We start from the raw sequence: 20,252 nt of genomic DNA, 5'->3' as shown, positions 1-20,252 counted from the left end.
GGGGCTCCAATCAGCCCCCGCCCCGGAGGAGCCACGCCCACCTCTCCCGGGACAGAGCCTGGTAAGCTCGTTTCTGGTCCCTCCCACGATGGGGCGGGCTGAGGCCAAATCTCCCTCCAGTCCCGCGGCCGCGCGGTGATTGGTTCCGGGACTGCGGCCCTGGCTCCCGATTGGCCCGCGCCGGGGATAACGCGCCCTGCGCGGGAACCCGCGGGAGCCTGCAAGGCGGCGGCGGCGCAGAGTGCTCGGCTTGCCAGCTCCCTGAAGGTGCCATGAGCTGCATCAACCTGCCCAACGTGCTGCCAGGCTCCCCCAGCAAGACCCGGGGGCAGATCCAGGTGCGGGCGCCGGGGCGGGGTCGGGGTCAGGGTCGGAGTCGTGACTGCTGGGGGAGGTGGGTCCCTGAGTATCTCTGCGCCCCGGGGCCCGAAGTGACCTTTCCTTTTCTCCTAGGTGATTCTCGGCCCCATGTTCTCAGGAAAAAGGTAATGGCCTTGCGGGACGGGGGTGGCCCAGGACCTCCTCCTCTGCTTCCTTGCTCCTCCTCCAGTCCCCGGGGACGCCGTCCGCCCCGCCCCGAACCTGCGGCCCCTCTCAGAGCACGGCTCCCCCCCAACCCCGGAACATCTCCGGCTGCCCGAGCCCCGCTTTCCCGCCCAGAATGTCTCTCCTCCGTGGAATCCCTCGCGGAGGAGGCGCTCCTTCCATTTCCGTCAGACCCTCCTCCGCTTGGGGCCATGCAACCACCCATCCTTCCGGGAGCTGGTCATCGTTTGATCATCGTTTAGACCCTCCAAAGCCCCACCTGAAGGGCGTGTGCACGGTGACCGGGCCCTGAGCGCCCTGCAGTGTCTGTCGCTTCCTTCCAGGGTGACTGTTTCCTTAGACGGCCCAGGAAGGTGGTCACTCTGCACACTGCAGAGTCAAGCCACTGCCACCTTCACTTCCTTGAAGTGATAGACCCAATCCCGGACCAGGTGGGGCCAGCGAGCTCCCAGTAACTCCCCTGACCCCTTCCTACATGGCCCTGGGGGAGATCCCTCCAGGTCAAAGCCCTTGCCCACGATGGTGAGGCTCAGGGTGGGCTCGTGGACACAGACTTGATGCTTTCCTTGTTGCCCCAAAAAGTTCTGTTCATTCAGATTAGGTGAAGAACTGTGGGGTGAGATGATTTTGGAATGGAATCTGGACCCCTCTCCTCTGCTTGTGGTCTTTGCCTCTGCCCACCCCACCATGCCCCTGACAGAATCACTCCTTCAGCCCCTCCCTGGACCACCTGAGGGCCCCTCCTTGACACCCTCCCCATAGAGAATCACTTCCTGCCCAGACATGCTCCTCCCTCCTGGGCCTAGACTGAAACTCTGTGCTGGGGTCCTTTCTGTCCTCACAGGTCTTCCCCACACCCTGCCCTGCGGCCTTCCCCTCCATGGGTGGGACTCAGGCTATAGACCCTCAGAAGGCGGTGGGGAGCCCAACTTGAGCTGATAGGGTCTTCCTCACCCACATTAATGCTTGGGCCTTCCCTTGCAGTACTGAGCTGATGAGACGGGTCCGTCGCTTCCAGATTGCCCAGTACAAGTGCCTGGTGATCAAATATGCCAAAGACACGCGTTACAGCAGCCTCTTCTCCACACATGACCGGTCAGTCCCTGCCTCTTCCATCCTGTCCCCACACCTTTTGTGAGAAGCCCGGTGTAAATTCACAGAACATACTGTGAGAGTTCTTTAGAGCAGATGGTTAATAATGCTGATGCCTGACAACGAACCGTTTAAATCTGCGAACTTTCCTAGTTGCTTGGCATGGTACCCTACAACTCGGCCTTTCTTGGGACTCTAGCCCAGTGGTTCTTAACCCAGTGGAGGTGATTTTGCCTTCTAGAGTCTATTTGTAATGTCTGGAGATGTTTTTAGTTTTTAACCACAGGAGGAGATAAGGGCATGATGGCAACTAGTTGGTAGAGGAATGCCACTGAACATTCTACGAAGCACAGACCGCCTCACAGCAAAGAATGATCCAGCCCCGAATGTCAGTAGTATCTGGCCAAGGTTAAGAAATGCTTCTCTTGACCTCCATGGAAGGTGCAAACTGGTCCTGTTGGCCTGCAGAGTGAATCTTATTTAAATTTTTAGTTGGCTTGTCCTTGACTTCCCCTCGTCTTGTGCATCCCCCTTTTATGTTTATCTGCCTGCGCCCTGTGGACATTTCAGTCTGCTGCCTGAGGTTGGGATGTGAGATTTAGTACCATTCCTGCCATTCCATGCAGCAGATTGGGGCCTGATATTTTGGAGCCTGAGACACTGTTGTCTTCCAGATTTGTCCACCTGACCCCCAGCATCAAGGCCATGCTGTGTGTGGTTTCAGGGTGGGAGCTTTTTTTTTTTTTAAAGGTAAGAGGTGGATTTCTTTAGCAAGAAACACACGCCACAGAGTATGGCCCATCTCAGAAGGAGAGAGTGGCCTCAACATATGGCATGGTTAGTTTTTACGGGCTGGGTGATTTCATAGGCTAACAAGTGGGGTTCTGAAGGCAGGCAGGTGCTGAGGCTTAAAGGGCCCTGGACTTGGAGTTAAGTTAAACGTTGAGTGACGTTTCCCCGACCTGCTGTCTGTTGCAGTTAGGTCATTTACATCTCCAAATTTGCTTTCTCATCCCTAAAGCATAGGCCTCCGCTGCGTGGGGCTCGGGGAGCATCAGGGGAGGACAATCAGGCAGGAGAGGCAACGCTGCAGCGAATAGAAGTGCAGCTTCTGGAGTCTGTTCAATGGGGTGAAATCCAAGCTCCGCCCCAGGGTCACAGACCGTCTCTGACATGGGCTGTAGAGGCCTGGACAAGCCCCAGCAGAGACCGGACGTTTGGCAGGGTGACAACGCTCCAGAGACGGTGCTCTTGCTAGTGATGGAACCAACTTACTGCTTTGCCTGCATTCTGGTTTTCTTTATTTGCGGAAGGGTGGGGAATTTAAAATGCAGGAAATAGTTTCACGCTCTTCCCACAGCTTGAAGCAGGATGACCATAAGGTAACTGGTAAAATAATCACTACGGCATAGTTTAAAAGTGAAAGTTGCTCAGTCATGTCCAACTCTTTGCCACCTCTCTGTCCATGGGATTTTCCCCAGCAAGAATACTGGAGTAGGTTGCCAGGGATTGAACCCAGGTCTCCTGCCTTGCAGGCAGATTCTTTATGGTCTGAGCCACTCTAGCTGCAAACTGCAGAACCTTCAGGAAGCTCCTAGCCCCTGGCAAGGCTAGTTCAGAGGAGCAGGCAGAAATGGAAACAGAAGAAAATAAGGTTGTAGAAAAACAGAAACTTTTTAAAAAGAAGACAAAGAACTAGCTTTCCTCTTTCAGAAGGCCTGGCTGTGGGGGCGGGGCGGGATGCACTGGAACATTCCCACGGCTGCCTTTCGCTTTCACACTTTGCTGGGTGGGAATCCGCCCTTAGGAAACAGGAGACAGAAGCACGAATGTGGATTTGACTCTGCCTGTTAATAGCTCTATGGCCTGTAAGAAATTCTGTAATCAGTCAGAGGAGTCCAAAGGAGGGAATTCTAGGTCACTGCCCTGCTGGTTGGTGTTCCCAGCTTATCTCTGCTGGCGCATGGGGCTGCAAGTCTTAGATTCTGGTGCTAATGGTCTGCCCGGGGCCATGGTAAGACTTTCATGGGCCCCTTCCTCTATCAAAAGAAAAAAAAAATTATACTCTCTGACTACATTGCTAGAAAGACAAAAATAAGACTGAGTCACATTCTGATTTTTTTAAAAAATAATTTTATTTATTTATTTTTTGTTGGGCTGGATCTTCCTTGCTGTTCAGGTTTTTCTCTAGTTGAGGCGAGCGAGGGCTACTCTCGAGTTGTGGTGGGCAGGCTTTTCACTGGGGTGGCTTCTCCTGGGGCACACGGGCTTCAGTCGTAGCTACCAGGCTCGAGGGCACAGGCTTAGTAGCTGTGGCACACGGGCTTAGTTGCCATGCAGCACGCGGGGTCTTCCAGGATCGGAGCTCGAACCTGTGCCTCCTCCACTGGCAGGCAGATCCTTTACCACTGAGCCACCAGGGAAGCCCCTTATTCTGATTTTTAAAAGAGAATTAAAAGGTTTCATTCATCCCCAAAGCATCATGGGCCCTGGACACTGTACCTGATGAATTAACCCCTTCTGTGCCCCGGCCCCTCCCCTTAAACACACAGCAGAGAAGAGCTTGGCATCCAGGTTGACCTTTTATATTGGGCATTGCTAATTTCCAGTCCAAAGCGTGAAGTGAAATAGCTCGTGTTGAATAACTGGTTTTCTGAACAAAGACCTTTACTCTCCTCCCCAGATGCCTTCCCAGGGGCAGTAACTTCTCAAAGCTCTAGGCAGATGGCTCGACCTGCTTTGCAGGGAGGGGGTGGTCGTGAGGCGCTTCCCTAGCCCCTCGTCTTGGTTCTGGGTCTCCTCGGGCTCCCCTGCCTTGCCCACATTCTGGCTTTCTGTCCCCAGGAACACCATGGAGGCCCTGCCAGCCTGTCTGCTCCGGGACGTGATCCAGGATGCCCAGGGCGTGGCCGTCATAGGCATCGACGAAGGGCAGTTTGTAAGTTGACGTGTCCTGACATTGCTCTTCCTATGAACCCCTTAAGTCCCCCTTTTTCCTCTGCTGGTTTGGAGGTTATTGGTTCTATTTCTGATCTTTAAAGGTAAATATTGCTAAGTTAATTTGCTTTAACTAGTATCTGAAAACCCTTTGAATTCTCCTTCCTACTTTCTGTGTTACTGAGTTTTTTTTTTTTTTTTTTTAATATTTATTTATTTGACTGCTTGGGTCTCATTCAGTCTTCATTGTAGCATGGGGGATCTAGCTTCCTGACCAGGGATCAAACCTGGGCCCCCTTCATTGGGAGCACAGACTCTTAGCCACTGGACCACCAGGGGAGTCCCTCTGTGTTACTGTTACATGGAATTTATTGTACCTTAAAAAAAAAAATTATGATGAAGAAAAAAATTTGATTTCTCAATACCAGAAGGAAGGGTTTGGTTTGGTTTGGCTCACTGATGCTTCTTGCTTGTTTTTGTTTGTTTTTTTTAATATTTATTCATTTGGCAGCGGCATGTCTTAGTTGCGGCATATGGGATCTAGTTTCCTGACCAGGGACTGAACCCGGGCCCCCTGCATTGGGAGCACAGTCTTAGCCGCTGGACCACTGGGGAAGTCCCTCTTGCTTATTCTTTATGGGTTTATTTTTCCTCCTACTGAAACACATCCTTTAGTAGTTCTTACAGCTGGGCTGTGTCGGTGGGAATCTCTCCCAGTCTTGATGTGAGTATGGCTTTATTTTGCTTTCTAGCGTTAGCGGGGTGGCACTTGGCCAGTATTTCCCCTTGCTACTTTGGAAAAGCAGCAGCCGCACGCCTTGGAGCTCAGGAGAAGGCTTCTCGGATCACTCTCCTGGGCAGGGAACCCGTCTATTCCCTCTCAGAACAGTGTGGTCCGGGGGTCTTATTTTTATTGATCCTGTTTGGTACTGGGTGTGGCTTATGTAACAATCTGCTCTTGGGTTTTTTGTTTGTTTTCGCTTTATTGGAGCAGAGTTGATTGACAGTGTATTAGTTTCAAGCGCACAGCAAAGTGAATCAGTTACAGGTATACATCCAGCCACTCTTTTTTATCGATTCTTTTCCCACACAGGCCATTACAGAACATTGAGTAGAGTTCTCTGTGGTGTGCAGGAGGTCCTTATTAGCTCTGTTTTATATATGGTAGTATGTATATGTCAATCCCAACCTCCCAGTTTATCCTCGCCCACCTCATGCCCCCTGGTAAACATAACTTTGTTTTCTACACCTGTGACTCTGTTTCTTTCTTGTAAATAAGTTCATTTGTACCCTGTTTTTTTTTTTAGACTTCACATATAAGTGATATTATATGAAGTCTTCCCCTGACTTCACCCCAGATCCACTCATGCTGCTGCCAGTGGCATTGTTCTGTTCTTTTTAATGGCTGAGTAATATTCCATTGTACATATGTACCACATCTTCTTTAGCCACTCATCTGTTGGTGGACATTTAGATACTCTTGTTTAAGAATCGATTCTGTTCCTTCCATTGTCTTTGTGGAAACCTTCTTTTACAGTCGTTTCCAGCTCACTCTGCATCTGGGTCATTAGGAGCGTGTTCTCAGGCTGAGCTTGTGGGTTGTCTCTTGTGATCTTAGTTTCTTTCCAGTGTTTTGCAATGTTTTGCTTTTGCAAGTGCGTCTTAAATGGATACAACTAAAACTCCCCAGGGAGTTTACTTCAACCCCCCCACCTGCACCCATTACGTTAGGGTAATGTGAGCTCCTATGACAAATAAACCCAAATTTTCAGTAGCTTACCATGAAAGAAACTTATTCCAAGTCATCAGTGGTGGGATGGCCTGCCAACGAGGCTCCTGTCTTCACACGTGACTTCCAAGATCAGTCCGGGTGGCTGCATGCGGACGGGAGAGAGGGGAGAGCCCGGGGGTCCCTAGAACCCAGTGTGTCCCTGGGTGGTTTCCGTGTGCCAGGGTCTGTGTGTGTGCCTTGCCTCTGCTGCCTTCCCACCACTGGAGTTTTGGCATATGGTCCCCTTATCTGTACATTTGGTCCAGTGCTATGCCCTGGAGGAAGAGGAAATAGAGAATTAAGGAAATACTTTTCTGTGTTAGGTGAGTGGTCGGCCATCTGCCTGCCCTGCCTTCCAGGTCCCAGGGCAGGGTGGAGCCAGTGGCTCGGCTGGAATGGCCTACAGGGACGTCTCAGGCTCTGTTCTGGCGATCACAGCCCCCGGCTTCCCTCCCACCTGGGACTGGGGGTCCTCTGTCCCCACACGGGGTGTATCTTTACGCGTGTCCCCTCTGGAGACGGACTGCCAGCTGCCCAGACCTGCTCCGGGAGCCAGACTGCATCCGTCTGTTCACCCACCTTGTTGTGTCCACTGCATTTCTGCCTCTGGAGATGGTCAACTTGCTTCTGAACACAGCTGTGTCTTAGCTGGCCTCTTCATGCACACACAGGCGTACACTTATGTTTTCTTTTGTGGCTTCATGGTGGAGGGACTTGGGGTAAGAGGGGGTTCAGGGTGAGAACAGGGCTGCAACTCTTCCCTTTCTCTTCTAGACTAATCTCCGGAAGGCTCTGGGGAGGCTGGGTCAGTTTTGGGGAGGTGGCTCTCAGAACAAGGAATGCGAGCTTTGGGGAGGCTCTCATGTCCTTCAGGCCCAGTGTGTGCCTGCTAACCACTCTGCTCCCTGGCTAAAGTGTGTTTTCAGGGCTGAGCTGGACACCCTGACAGGGACCTTCCTCTTCTGACACCTCCTTGGTTGAGAGCCAAGTACCCTGGTTCAGGAGCTGGTGGGCCACCTGACCCCTAGTTCTATTCCGTGTTTCTATGGCTGCTTCCTCCCTGGCCCGCAAGTCACAGTTGAGTTTCCATCATAAGTATTTATTAAACCCCCTATAGAAACATCGCCGGTCTTCTGTTCTGTCCTCACCCCTGTGGGTCTTGCTTAGAAAGAAGTCTGGGTTCCCAGGGGCTGCCTCTCAACATGGGACCCAACAAAAGGACTGCCCCTCCCTTCCTTCATCCTTCTGTGCAGACGGGGTGTCAGGGAGGGGTGTGTCTGAAGTCCCCAAGCTATCAGCTGAGGGTACAGTGATAGGTGGGCAACTGGCTCCTGGGCATGCCAGCCTCGTGGTATCACCCTGAGTGCCATTCTTATCTCTGCTTTACCACAAGTAGGACTCCTAGGAAAAGTCAGGAAGGACTGTACTTAAGAAGAAAGTCCATAATTGACTATCAACGTCCTCTGCCCAGGGACCGTCAGGAACAGCCCCAGAACTGAACAACTGGGGACTGTAGCTGCAGGAAGACACCGACACGAGAACTGGGGGGTGTGGGTGAGGGCTTGGTTATTAGGGAATGGGGGCTGCATCGGGTCCTTCGGGGAGGGTTTTGGAGGTCGGTTTGGCTTTTGATTTGGTATCCTGGGAAGGGCGATGATTCTGACCAGCATCTTAAATGTCACCTGTAGGAAGGGTGGACCAGGAGGCCGAAGCAGCAGGGGTCACTCCTTTATCCAGGAGGGGGGACATTTGGTATCCCGTAGCCTAGGTGATGCTTACATTCTGTCTGTGCTCAGACATGCTTAGGGAGAGGTCTGGTTTGTTTTCACCATGCAACACGTGTGGGATCTTAGTTCCTGGACTAGGGATTGAACCGGGGCCTACGGCAGCGAGAGCTCTGAATCCTAACCACTGGACCCCCAGGGAATTCCCGAGAAGGAGTCTGGTTTTGTCTTGTGTGACTGGGCCAGAAGCTCATGAAATTAATTCTGTGAAATTAGTTGTATGAAATTAATTCTGTTCAGCACAGCAACCCCGAGGCCCACTGTGAACACAGGCAGCTCCTCCCACTGCCCTGCCCTTCTCTTTCGCTGCTCAGAAAAACAAAACAAAAATCACAGAACATCTTGGTTTGCATCCTTCTAGTCTCCGTACGTATATATCTACTTATAGATCGGGCTCATATCACGTGTTGTGACCATCTTTCCACATCAACAGACACCTGTCCTTATGAAGGTACCGTGTCTTGCATGACCCGCCCCCTTGGGTGCGGCACTTAAAGGCTGTGATGGACGTGTGGGTGGACGTCGGGCTGTCATCTGGTGTATTGGGGTTTATCTGGTGTATTGGAATCACTGGTCAAGAGGTTGAGCTTATTCATCCAGTGTTTTCTGAGCTTGAGCCATACGGCGGCCGTGTTCTAGGTGTTGGGGGTACAGCCAAGGTCTCGCCCTTGCACTTCCATTCTAGCTGGGGGAAAGAGTTATGTAAAAGTTTTGGCAACTAGGGGAGAGAAAAGCCGTGTGAGTAGGTGGAGCCCCAGTGGGGATCATGCTTTATGAGAACGGTCAGAGAGGGGCTGGAAGGAAAGTGGGGTGAAGTTCCCAGGCAAGAGTGTGCTCCAGATCAGGGGCTTCGGCCTGGTCAGCAGGAAGGACTTCAGCCTTAACCCTGGGAGAGCCTGGAAGCCGCCCAGGACGGTCCTCTGCTGGAGGGGCATGGATGGATTGGGAGAGGGGGGCGGGGAATGCCGGGTCTCTGCAGACATCCCCCGAAGAGGGCAGGGGGCGGTGGCTGCACGCACATATTCTGTTCTGCCTGCCTTTCTCTTTTCTTCCTGGGTGGCTGACACTGTTTTCCCTGTATTTCTCCTTTTGTAAAGAACCTCCTCTTGGGTTGTCTCTCCTCTAGGACGTGTGATATAGCCAGTGCCACTTTGTTACATGCTGTAAACACTTCTTCCTGGTTTATTTGCCTCTGGATTTGGTCTGGGCATCTCATTTAGTCTTTACCATTCATGGTGGAGCGGCTGAATCCTTCACTGTCACATCCTTCGCCCTGTCCCCTCCTGTGGCCTCTGCAACCTTCAACGCCAGCCGGGCTGCCAGGAAGTGAGGTCTCCGCCTGGGCAGGGCCGGGGTGCTTCCCTCGAGCATCACGAGGCCGCCAACATGACGACAAGAGCGAATCTCCTTCCTGGCTGCCTGATCTCCGCTTCCACAGCTTTCGGTCCTCTCCCCCACCCATCACACCTTGTTCAGGAAGCGGTTCTCGGCAGGTCAGCCCTGGTACTGGCCCAGCAGATGAACCACACGGGCAGGCTTGTCACTGTCGAGAAACCCCTCCTGTTGCTTTTCTCGCTGGATCCCCCGTGGTGATCATTTTTATCTCCCAAGAAAATTCATTTGCCGGGTTCTCTGAAGTCTCGCTTTCAGTGTAACCTGTACTGGCGTCTCCGGCTGCTGTGACATGCGCCTCAGACCAGGCGGTTTAAACCACAGACATTCATTTCCTACACCTCTGGAGGCTGGGAGCCCAAGATCAAGGTGTGGGCAGGGCGGGTTCCCCCTGAGGCCGTGAGGGAGAGTCGGAGAGTCTGTCTCAGGCCGGTCCCCTCGGCGTGTGGGTGGCCATCTGCTCCCTGCATCTCCACATTCATCTCCTCCTCTGTCTGTCCCTGGGTCCAAGTTTCCCCTTTTTGCGAGGACACCATTCATACTGGAGTGAGGCCCACCCTACATACCTACTTTAACTGGATGACCTCTGCAAAGACTCTCTCTCCAAATAAGGTTGCATTCTGAGGCATTGGAGGTCAGGGTTTCAGCATAAGGATTTGGGGGGGGGGGTGGAAGGGTTCATGAGTCAACCCATAACATAACCTAAAAAAACGAATGGTGACAGAAACAAACGTCAGTAACGTGGTTGGTTACCAGTGGGCCTTCTGGGATGTTGCAGACGACCTGGGCAGCTCTGACTGTACCTTGGATCGTCCAGGAACCCCTGCTGGGGGTTCAGTGTTTGGGCAGAGAGCGGGGTGGCATGTGAACAGGGCACAAAGTTCAGGTGGAAGAATTGAGCTCTCCGACCACTGGCGTCACTGTAGCAGGCAGGGTGGAGGACCCCTCGCAGTCCCCAAACCCTGGTGTGGAGGCACCACGTCTGGACAGGGAGGGTAAGGTGAAGAGGGTGCTCCTCCCAGGGTGGTTCTGCCCCCCGCCGTCCCCGTGGATTTCTGGCAATGTCTAGAAACAGTTTTGTTTGTGACAACGTGGGTGGGGGTGGGGGGCACTGGTGGACGGGTCCTTGCAGGCTGGGGGCTACATTTCCGCCATCTGTGAGGAGCGAGTCCTGTAGAGAAGAGCAGGGGCCTCACCTGGAGCCGGGCTGGAGCCTCAGAGTGCTGCTTCCTTAGCACAGGCTCAGCAAACCCTGCAGAGGGCGGTCAGGTCTGGCTTTCGCGAATCCTGCTGGAACTGTTCCGGGTTCTCTAAGCCCTGTCCTGGTCCTTATCTGGGTGAACCCTCAGGTCTTGTAACTACACATCTCCACGAGTGGCTTGGAGAGAGACCCTTTGCCCAAACACCCGAACTCCCCACTTCACCCAACCCACAGACCAGATAGGTGATTGACCAGTGAAAGGTCACCAAAGGATTCGTTTAAGTAGTGGCCCCTTGGGCCACTTGAAATAAAATTTGAGTTACCAAGTAAGTGACTTTCTGCAGGTGGTGTGTTGAGCCATCCTGCTCTGTAAGTGGCCAGTGGAACTCCTACCCCTTCTATAGGCATCTCATGGCACATTATGTTTAAAAGAAGAAAAAAACAAAAGCAAACACACAGAGCCTGCCTCTCAGCCAAATAGCATATGTAATGAGGTATTTGAGTGTCCTTAATCCTTAAACATCACCAAGAGCCTTCCTTGCCTTTTCCTGGGCTCAGGAATGTGAAATCATTGCCAGGGTCACAGATAATGAATGGGTCCAACCGAGAACCGGGTTCAAGCCCGAGGCAGTGTCGGATCTGAGCTTTGGCCCACTGTGGTGGCAGGCGGCCTCTCCACCTGGGTTGCGTCACCCTGGTGGCAGGTCCGGGCGCCTAGCCTGGAGCACGGCCTGGCTCTGCCGTGGAAAGTTGGTGCGATGGGGGAGCGAGTCAGGCAGCTGTGAGTGTGCAGGCCGTGTGCCGGGTGGGAGGGCTGGGGCTGCCCTGTCTCAGCTGCATGCCGACCCGGGTAGCTGGAGCTTCTGGGCCTGGTGGCGTGTCCGCAGCTCCCGGAAGCTGCTACCCAGGGCCGAAGCTCACTCCTCCTCCTCTCACCCTTTCCCCCAGTTCCCTGACATCGTGGAGTTCTGCGAAAACATGGCCAACTCTGGGAAGACCGTCATCGTGGCTGCGCTGGATGGGACCTTCCAGAGGAAGGTGAAGTGTCTGGCCCAAGTCTTGAGATGGGACCGGGGACGGAGGGACCTGGGCAGCGCTCGGAAATGGACAGCCCAGCCCGCCCTGGATGCCCACACCATGTCGGAGCCCAGGCATTCAGGCCAGCCAGACCCAGCTCCCCGGGGTGACCCTGACTCCACCTGCCTTGGGCTGGTGCCCTGGGGGAAGCCAAGGTCCAGGCTTAGTTTCCTGGCTTCAGGGCTGTGAGTCAGGGGCTCTAGGAAAAGCCCACCCGGTGAAATGAGTGTGCACCCGTCTTTCTGTGGCCGGTACAGGCTTTTGGGACCATCTTGAACCTGGTGCCCCTGGCAGAGAGCGTGGTCAAGCTGACGGCGGTGTGCATGGAGTGCTTCCGAGAGGCCGCCTACACCAAGAGGCTGGGCGTGGAGAAGGAGGTAGCTGCCCCCCACCTTCTCCAAAGGATGGGCGGGTGGGGGGCAGGGAGGGGCGCCTACACCAAGAGGCTGGGTGTGGAGAAGGACGTAGCCGCCCTCTGCCATCTCCCAGGGGCGAGGGGTGGGGCGCTGCGCCCCCCGCTCAGTGCAGGTTCTTCCTGTCTCACGGTCAGGTCGAGGTCATCGGAGGAGCAGACAAGTACCACTCCGTGTGCCGCCTGTGCTATTTCAAGAAGGCCTCGGGTCAGCCCGCCGTGCTAGACAGCGAAGAGAATAAGGAGAACTGCCCGATGACGCTGGTAAAGCCCGCGGAGGCCCCAGGAGCCCGGAAGCTGTTTGCCCCTCATATCCTGCAGTGCAGTCAGGCCAACTGAGGCACTGGCCCCTCCCCGGGGCGGGCACTCACCGGCCACCTGCTTCCCCCGCCCGCGGTCGCCCCCTGGCGGACGCCCGCGCGCTGCCCGGCCTTCTTGGAGGAGGAAGTTGGGGGTGGGGTGGTGTTGGGGGGGGTGGGGGGAGGTTTCACCAGCGATAGGCCGGCTGCTGCGCCCTTTCCCAGGCCAAGGCAGCGGCTGGTGGTCTGCACTGCACACTTCCCTCCTTGCCTGCCCACTGGCTTTTCTCAGTTCCCATCCCGGCTGCGGGGCCATCGCAGTCTCCCCAGGCTGGAGCTGGCTGCCCTGCGAGGCGGGGTCTGGCCGCTGCAGCCATCCCTCTTGGGGTGAGGCCAAGCTGCAAGCTGCTGTGACATCGGCGTCGCCGGCTTCTTCCCCCTTTGTGGCATTTGCTGTTGAGTTTCTGTTCTCACAGGGCAGTCCATACCCCAGCACCTCCGGCTCAGCGTGGGCCTCCTCCCACGCAAAGACTTGGTCCCTCAGCCTGGGACGGGCTCCCAGCCGACCCTGGGGATGGCTGGACTTGTTCTTATTTCCTTTTGGGCTGAAAGCCCTTCCTGATCTGGCGATCATTTTCTCCGGAATTACAGCTTCTTCCACATGGGTGATACTTACCCTACTCTGGGACTCAGCTCCCATGGGCTTGTCTTCTAAGGAGGTGGGGGCTGTGTGTGTGTATGGAACTGATAACTAATATTAAAATTTATTGGTTGGTAAAAGCATATTTCTCTTTTAACTGTCTGGGATTCCCCGGGTCTCACTATAGACACCTCTGACGTGATTCAGGTATGGGGATTTCCTTTCAAATCTTTTTCTAGTACTCCTGACCCCTTAACCACAAATCTTTTTAACTGAGAGATGATCATCAAGTGTTCTAAGAGGAATATTTGCCTGCTCCTCTGTCTGGGCGGGTTTCAGGTCAAGACAGATGCAGGAACCTGGGGCTCGGTTGGAAAGATGAAGCCTTGGTCTGTGCTGCCAGCTGGTCTGTTTTAGTTTCTGAAACAGACACTTGACCGTTCAGGAGCCAGGAAGACCAGTTCTGCTGTGCCTTGGGTTCTGCCACAGCCCGTTGGCTGTGGGCAGCTTATGGGAAGGTGAGGGTGCTCCAGGGTGGGGTAGGCCTGGGCTGTGGGTCTGCCCCGTGCAGATGGGGTCTGAGTTCCCCCATCCTTACCTCAGCTTCTCCCTCCCATTGGTTTGTGGCTGGTCTCAGGTTACAGAGGTGCAGTACCACGGTCAGACCATAAACCCTGTGAGTTTTTACTCAGGATTTTGAAACTACTAGGGCCCACTTTTGACAGCTCCCTCTCACTGCTCGAAAGGGGAAGTCCAGAGTTGCCTCGGGGGCCCTGGCCTCCTGCCGGAGTGGAGCTTGCTCCCTGGCGTGGGCTGGGCAGTTAGGCCGACTCCCCAAGGGTCCGAGACGGGCTGCAGGGGTTCTGAGCCCTGTCTACAGGAAGCAGAGGACCCCTGCCCCTCCTGGGGCCTGCCAGGACCCTGGCAAGGCGGCCCAGAGAGCTGCGTTGTTTACAAGCTGAGCACAGTTGCTATTTTAAGATGCTGATGGAGGGCAGTGTGAGGCATGAGACCCCAGGCCGGGTGGGGGTGGGGGAGTTGCTGGCACAGTGGAGGGGCAGGCTGCCACAACTTAGGTTCCATAGGGCCTCAGCCACAGCTTGGACCTCAGTGGAATTTCTCTTCCTCCCAGCCCCAGGGAGAGGCCCCGCCAATGACATGGAGATTATGAATGAGAAAACCATTTTTTATTCCATCTCCAGAATTAGTCTAACAGAATCCAAGGGTGCTGTGCGTCCTTCCCCCAAGGCTTTGTAATATACATTCAGAGCAGCCTAGGGGGCTGTGGGTGCAACCCCCACCTCCTGACAGAGCTGGGGTATTTACATAAAGCTGGGTGTTGTCAGGCAAAACCCTCCCTGCAGCCACAGGGCGGGATCTGAGACAGCTGCCTGAGTCCCCCTCGGCTGCCAGGAAGGTGACCCAGAGGCACTGGCACAGTGACCACAGGTCCAAGCGAGCAGACACTTCAGCAGTGAGCACGGCCAGCCGGCTGCCCGCAGAGCGGGCAGGGGGCTGGGGCGGAACAAACCTGAGTGAGGAGGGAAGAAGCCCCAGCCCAGCGCCCGCGGCAAGAGCGAGGAGAAGGCCCAGCAACCTCGTCTTTGGCAGAGAACCCCAGATGGCTGCGGCCACCGGCGCCTGGATGTGGGCCCGGCTCCTGGGCTGGGGAGAAGCTAAGGCACTTGTCAAAACAGCACATCGGGTGCCTGGAGCTATTCCAGGTGGGGATGCCGGTCATTAAAAGCAACAAAACGTGTCTAGCTAAAAACCCTTTCCTAAAAAAAAATGCCCTTGAGGAGTGGTGGGTGAAGCCCTTGGGGCACAGGCACCTCAGGGCACTCTCTCCAGGCCCTGTGTCAGTTCGGACAGGCGCCAGGTGCATCGAGAGGGGCCAGCGGCTCTAGGAGCCGAGCCTTGGGGGAGGAGCCGGGGAGGAGGGGAGGCCCCCAGGCGCCCTCCTCCCTCCGCACACCATCCCCGTGGCAGCTCAGTACACAGGGGGCGGCTGGTAGCCCTCGGTGCTCTCAGCGTTCTGGGTGAAGGGCGGCTGCTGGTAGGTGTCCGCGGGCACACCTGGGTAGGAGGCGTAGGCTGTGTTCGGGTCCGGAGTGGGGTCCACGTAGTTCTGGATGAAGTCATCCACTCCAGCCTTGTAGCGCTGGTAGGCCAGGGAGGCCAGCACACCCTGCAGGGAGCCCCAAGGTTTGGGTTCCTCAGCCCTGCACCACCCTTCGCCAGAGACACCAGGACCCTGGCCCGCCCTGGGTCCACTTACCCAGGAGAAGATGGAGAAGAAGCTGAAGGTGATGGCCGCCCGGGCTGAGTCGGCTCCTATACGCACGTCGTCCACCTTGGTGGCCGCCCACTGGTTGGTGAGGAAGCAGAACCCAACGAACCACAGGAAGGTCCAGAGAGCTGGGGCGAAGGCCGGGAGGGGAGGGTCAGCTCCATGGAGCGGCGGGAGGACAGGGGCCCCCGGGAGCGAGAAGCCTCCCGGGGTGCAGAGGTGCTGATGCAGAAGCTGGGGTGGGGACAGGATGCCCTCTCTAGGGCTCTGCTCCAAGCCCCACTCAGCTCCAGGGGGTTTCAGCGGACGGTGAGAAGTCGTGTGCCAGCCTGACTGTGGGCGTGGGGAGACCCGAGGCTGCTCCCACCCCTCCCCAGCCTTCAGCCACAGACCCCTAGAGCTTCTGGGAACACTGCTCCTCCTGTTCACCCCAAGATCAAATGGAGGTGCAGCCAGCTGACCAATACCTGAGAAGAGCAGGTCACCGATGACCAGGTACTTGCGGTCAGTGGCATTGCTGATCTGGGGGAAATAGACGTCAACCACGAAGAAGAAGGCCGAGGCCAGGAAGGCCAACACCCCGATGGCGGCGCCGTAGCGGCAGGCGTCCTCATTGCGGTTGAACACGCAGTACTGCTGCTGGGAATTGTGGGTGTTGCTGTAGCCCTCGCCGAAGATACACGAGAAGACAACCAGGGCGAAGACCTGAGCAGGAGGCGGGGGAAGGGCTGAGTGACCGCCACCCTCGTGGGCCACACCCCCAGGCAGCACATGGAGTGGGACCCTGGCGGGAGGGGACACTGGCCTCCGCCGCTCCTGCTGTTCCCCTGCTGGAGGTCAGCGACCCAGCCCTTCCTGAACTTGGGGAGCAAGTCCCCTCCCCACTTCCTTCTCCAGACATCCGTCATGAGGGGCATGACTGGGGATTCCTGGACTGAGGACAGTGGGGAGTCAGGGGGATCTCCTGGGTGGGGACTGCCCACCCCGCTGTCTGCCTGGGGGATGGCTCTGCCTGACCACTCCCACTTTTAGTGAGTTTTAAGCAGGATGGCTCACAAAGTCAGAGAAACCCAAGCTTGGAGTCTCACCCCCGATCACCACCTGCCTGAGTCACCTCTCCAGTGCCCAGCCTCGGCCTGAACACCGAGTGATGGAGAACTCCTCCCACTTCAGGAAAACCAGGCCTCTGAACTGAAACCGGGTCCCCAGACTGCCAACTCCCACAGCCCCCTCCGACTCTTCCCTGCTCCAGGCTGGGCTCCCCAGTTTGGCCAGTTTTCCTCCTAAAAAGAATTCTGGGCTCTTTGGCATCCTGTCCCCTGGCCTCCCAGGGAATCCCTGTTGGCTTCTGCCCACAGCGGGTCCTACCCACACAGGGCACATCAGGCGGGTCTGCCCAGCAGGCCTGTGGACACAGCTCTGTACTCGACCCTGGAGGCACTGGGGTAGGGGGTGAAGAGGGTGCACCAGCCACAACTCTGGGAGGGGCTCCGGGCCCTTGGGAGCAGCATCACATCATCTGTCTCCGCCCCAAACTGAAAGGCTACCGCCCCACCCTGCCTTATATGAGTCCGGACACCTGGCTCCCTCTGGGACTAGCCCAGGCCTCTTCCCCGCCTGCCCTGCCTGCCTGCACAAGGCCCTCTCAATAGGCTCCAGAGCTGGCAGTCACAAGCCCCACCCCCAGCTGGAGATGAAGCCGGAACTCTGGATGCTGGGAGCAGTGTGCCAGCCTGACTCCTGGCACTGCCATCTCGAAACATGGGCATCTGCTCCTGGGGTCGGACCCCACAGGTCAGGCAGAGTGCGGATGAGGGTGCCACCAGGGCAACTCACAGGGCTTCAGCCCCAGGCAGGTGCTGTGTGGCTACTGTAGGCCCAGCCCGCTACCTGCGGGCTGGCTAACACCTTGTCCAGCTTTGAGCTCTGGTTGTCCAAGAGCAGGGGACCTCCCACCAACCCCCTGCCCCAGTAACCTGGTGCTGGAGCGGCTCACCCAGCTCAGGGGGAGGGGCACAGACTAGAGTCACTTGACCTTGGGTGGGGAGCAGACCCATGGGCTGCTCTTGAGTGGAAGACAGGCTCTGTTTCAGGGTGGCCAGGCCCTCCCCCGCAACCCCGTGCACGTGGCTTCGGAAAGCCCCCCTCATGATGAATTCCCCCAGGCGGGGAGTCGTGGCACGCCGGCCACCTGTCCTGGAGCCGCCTCAAACTCCTCCCACTGCCAGCAGGGCGACGGGCCTGCTCCCGGCGGCGCCTCCCGGGCCACCCGGTGCCCGGGCCGGGCGGTGGGGGTGGCAGGGCCCGGGGTGGGGGCGGCGGGGGTCGGAGTGGGGGTGGGCGGCGGGGCCCCGGGGTGCGGGCGGTGGTGAGCGGCTGTAGGGTCCCGCGTCCCGCTCGCCCGCCCCGCGCGCGCCGCTTACACCCCCAGGCCTCGGCCCCTGCCACCTGTCGCGCTCTCCGGCGCGCGGAGGCCCCCTCCGCCCTCGCCGCCCCCGGCCTGGCGACGAAGTAGGGTCCCCGCGGCCCCGCACCCCGGCTCACCAAGCAGACGGCGCGCACCACCACCTGTGGCTGCGTCAGGAAGCGTCGCAGGTCGAAGGAGCCGCCCGCCTTGGCCGCGCCGTACGCCCCGCTCTCCATGTCGCCGTAGCCGCCGCCGCCGCCGCCGCCGCCGCGGACCGCCGAGGAGCCAGGCGGCCTCCCCGCCCCCGACTCGACTCCTCCCCCGGGGGCGTGGCCAGCGCCGCCCCAGGGACCGAGGGCAAAGTTCCGCCCAAGGCGAGCGGCGGTGCCCAGGCGGCCGAGGGTCCCCGACGGCCTGGCCTGGCCTGGCCTGCGCTGCCAGTCACCGAAGTCAGTCCAGCGGTCGCGGGCTCATTGTCCAGCCCACGTCTCGGCTGGGGTCTCGTCCCTCTGCGCTGCTGGCTCGCAGCGCTGCTGGAAAGGGTTCAGAGAGTCCCCGGGAAGAGAGGGTCGCTAGGAGGGCTCGCCCCTCTGCTCCAGCCACTCTTTGCCCTTGCATCCCCGCCTCCTCCTCCAGGAAGCTCCGCTAGACGCCCGTCTGGGTCCCACCTGTCCATGACCCAGGCTCCTATGCACCCCCTTTCTTCTCCCCTGTTCTACCCCAGCCCCGGGGCCACAGCCTGGACCCCTCCCCGCCTGGCCTGTCACTCTTTCCTCCTCTTTGGAGCTAAACCTGCGATGGGGTGAGACCACAGTTCAGTCACTCAGTTGTGTCCGACTCTTTGCGACCCCATGGAAGGCAGCACACCAGTCTTCCCTGCCCATCACCAACTCCCGGAGTTTACTCAAACTCTTGTCCATTGAGTCAGTGATGCCATCCAACCATCTCATCCTCTGTCGTCCCCTTCTCCTGCCTTCAATCTTTCCCAGCATCAGGGTCTTTTCAAATGAGTCAGTTCTTCACATCACTTGGCCCAAGTACTGGAGTTTCAGCTTTAACAGCAGTCCTTCCAATGAATATTCAGGACTGATTTCCTTTAGGATGGACTCGTTGGATCTCCTTGCAGTCCAAAGGACTCTCAAGAGTCTTCTCCAACACCACGGCCCCTCCCAATTCTTCCCGGACCCAGCCCAGCCTGGAGGCCTTGAAGGGAGGGCTTTGTGAGGGCCGACTTCCAGGCTCCAAGCTGGTGTGTGGACAGAAAGGAAGTTCCCAGGGTGACAGGCAGGGGGCAGAATTTAATCCAGTTCTTTCCGGAAATGGCTCAGAGAGTCCAAACTGGAATGACTGTGTGTGTGTCTGGTGAGTTGGGGTTGAGTTTGGGGGGTGGGGGGTAGTTCTCCAGGAGCCTCAGGCTGACTCCGCGGGGAGGAGTTCCAGACATCCTGGTTGCAGGTAAGGCTTAATGAGGGGGTGCTGGCCACGTGGGGCCCGGAGTCTTCCAGGTGAGCTGGACAGACAGGTGCGAGGTGGGGCCAGACACCACCAGGAGATGGGGCGCCACTCCAGGGAGGGGGGGCGGGGGGAGGCAGTGGCCCTGAGTGGGTTGGTGCCTCTTAGTCTTCACTTTCTTCCCAGACCTGGATGGAGGGTGACAAGCAGCTGAGGCATGGACTCACGGAGCCCCCTTCTCCTACAACCTCCCCTCCCCTGCCACCACCCACATCCCATCCTAAAACCTTCAAACTATCACCATGTATGTTTGATGAGGAACCCCAGGGCTGCAAGATCCAGGCTGGTGGGCTTTTCCATCATTCTTTTCTTTTCATTTCTTCAAATGGAGGGTCCTTCCACAGGGAACAAGACCCAGGGCTCTCTCTCCTGGGGGCTGTCTTCTGGTTCCAGCCTTGATGACAAAGGGGCTGAGCCTCCAGGTGAGGCTAGCACACCTCCCAGCCACCCCCTTCCCAAGGCCTCCAGGAATTTTATTGGTGCCAAGTGCATCAGTGCTGTGGGCAGGAGGAGGGGCAGGAGGCTTAGTCACCCCACTAAATAAAGGGGGCACTGAATCACCTGGAAAGTAAGCACTGGCCGCTGGTCTCTACACCCCACGTTATAATAGGGGAAACAGGCTCAGAGAGCCGACATGGCCCACCCTTGAGCCTGGCATCTGTAAAGCACAGATTTGGGAAGAGGAAACTTGGAGGTAAGACAAGGAGAGTTTCAAGGACAGGCTTCTGGAGAAAGCCCACTGAAGACGCTGGCTGGGTATCACCAAATTGGTCGACTAGGTCAGCACTGGGGGTCCTAGCCCGGGCTGAGACCCCCCAATCTCAGCCAGGAAGCTTCTTTTTCTGATTAGGTTTGCACAGACACTAACAAAACTAATGCTGTGACTGGAACA

The 20,252-nt window shown here is 56.9% G+C and overlaps 2 protein-coding genes across 3 annotated transcripts; one reads left to right on the top strand and one right to left on the bottom strand.

Moving 5' to 3' along the window:
• The first annotated feature begins 147 nt into the window (after positions 1-147).
• TK1 (thymidine kinase 1) lies at positions 148-13,291 on the top strand. 2 transcript variants are annotated; one of them, XM_065909656.1, is made up of 7 exons: positions 148-338; positions 454-485; positions 1,531-1,641; positions 4,483-4,576; positions 11,672-11,761; positions 12,058-12,177; positions 12,351-13,291. In XM_065909656.1, exons 1-7 carry the CDS (start codon positions 273-275, stop codon positions 12,549-12,551), a joined length of 714 nt encoding a protein of 237 aa, XP_065765728.1. In that variant the 5' UTR covers positions 148-272; the 3' UTR covers positions 12,552-13,291. The 2 variants fall into 2 exon arrangements, with proteins under 2 accessions (XP_065765728.1, XP_065765727.1); XM_065909655.1 differs by lacking the exon at positions 454-485 and having other exon boundaries at positions 204-338.
• A 1,032-nt stretch (positions 13,292-14,323) lies between these two features.
• SYNGR2 (synaptogyrin 2) lies at positions 14,324-18,145 on the bottom strand. The gene is made up of 4 exons (XM_065910659.1): positions 17,986-18,145; positions 15,909-16,146; positions 15,430-15,569; positions 14,324-15,339 (listed from the first exon to the last, which is right to left on the bottom strand). The coding sequence occupies exons 1-4, from the start codon at positions 18,082-18,084 to the stop codon at positions 15,142-15,144; spliced, it is 675 nt and encodes a 224-aa protein (XP_065766731.1). The 5' UTR covers positions 18,085-18,145; the 3' UTR covers positions 14,324-15,141.
• Between the last annotated feature and the right edge of the window lie 2,107 nt (positions 18,146-20,252).

This window comes from Muntiacus reevesi, chromosome 18 (genome assembly GCF_963930625.1).
Source record: "Muntiacus reevesi chromosome 18, mMunRee1.1, whole genome shotgun sequence".
Classification (NCBI taxonomy): Eukaryota; Metazoa; Chordata; class Mammalia; order Artiodactyla; family Cervidae; genus Muntiacus; species Muntiacus reevesi.
The sequence above is the reverse complement of the archived record's forward strand: the minus strand, read 5'-3'. Positions and strand labels throughout refer to the sequence as shown.

Bases quoted from the DNA above. Each gene is read 5' to 3' on its own strand.
- TK1 (XM_065909656.1), top strand. From the start codon at position 273: ATGAGCTGCATCAACCTGCCCAACGTGCTGCCAGGCTCCCCCAGCAAG. The intron at 339-453 runs GTGCGGGCGCCG...CTTTTCTCCTAG, and splicing joins AGACCCGGGGGCAGATCCAG to GTGATTCTCGGCCCCATGTT. The intron at 1,642-4,482 runs GTCAGTCCCTGC...TTCTGTCCCCAG, and splicing joins CTCTTCTCCACACATGACCG to GAACACCATGGAGGCCCTGC.
- SYNGR2 (XM_065910659.1), bottom strand. From the start codon at position 18,084: ATGGAGAGCGGGGCGTACGGCGCGGCCAAGGCGGGCGGCTCCTTCGAC. The intron at 16,147-17,985 runs GTGAGCCGGGGT...CCTCCTGCTCAG, and splicing joins TGGTGCGCGCCGTCTGCTTG to GTCTTCGCCCTGGTTGTCTT. The intron at 15,570-15,908 runs GTATTGGTCAGC...CCTTCGCCCCAG, and splicing joins CGGTGACCTGCTCTTCTCAG to CTCTCTGGACCTTCCTGTGG.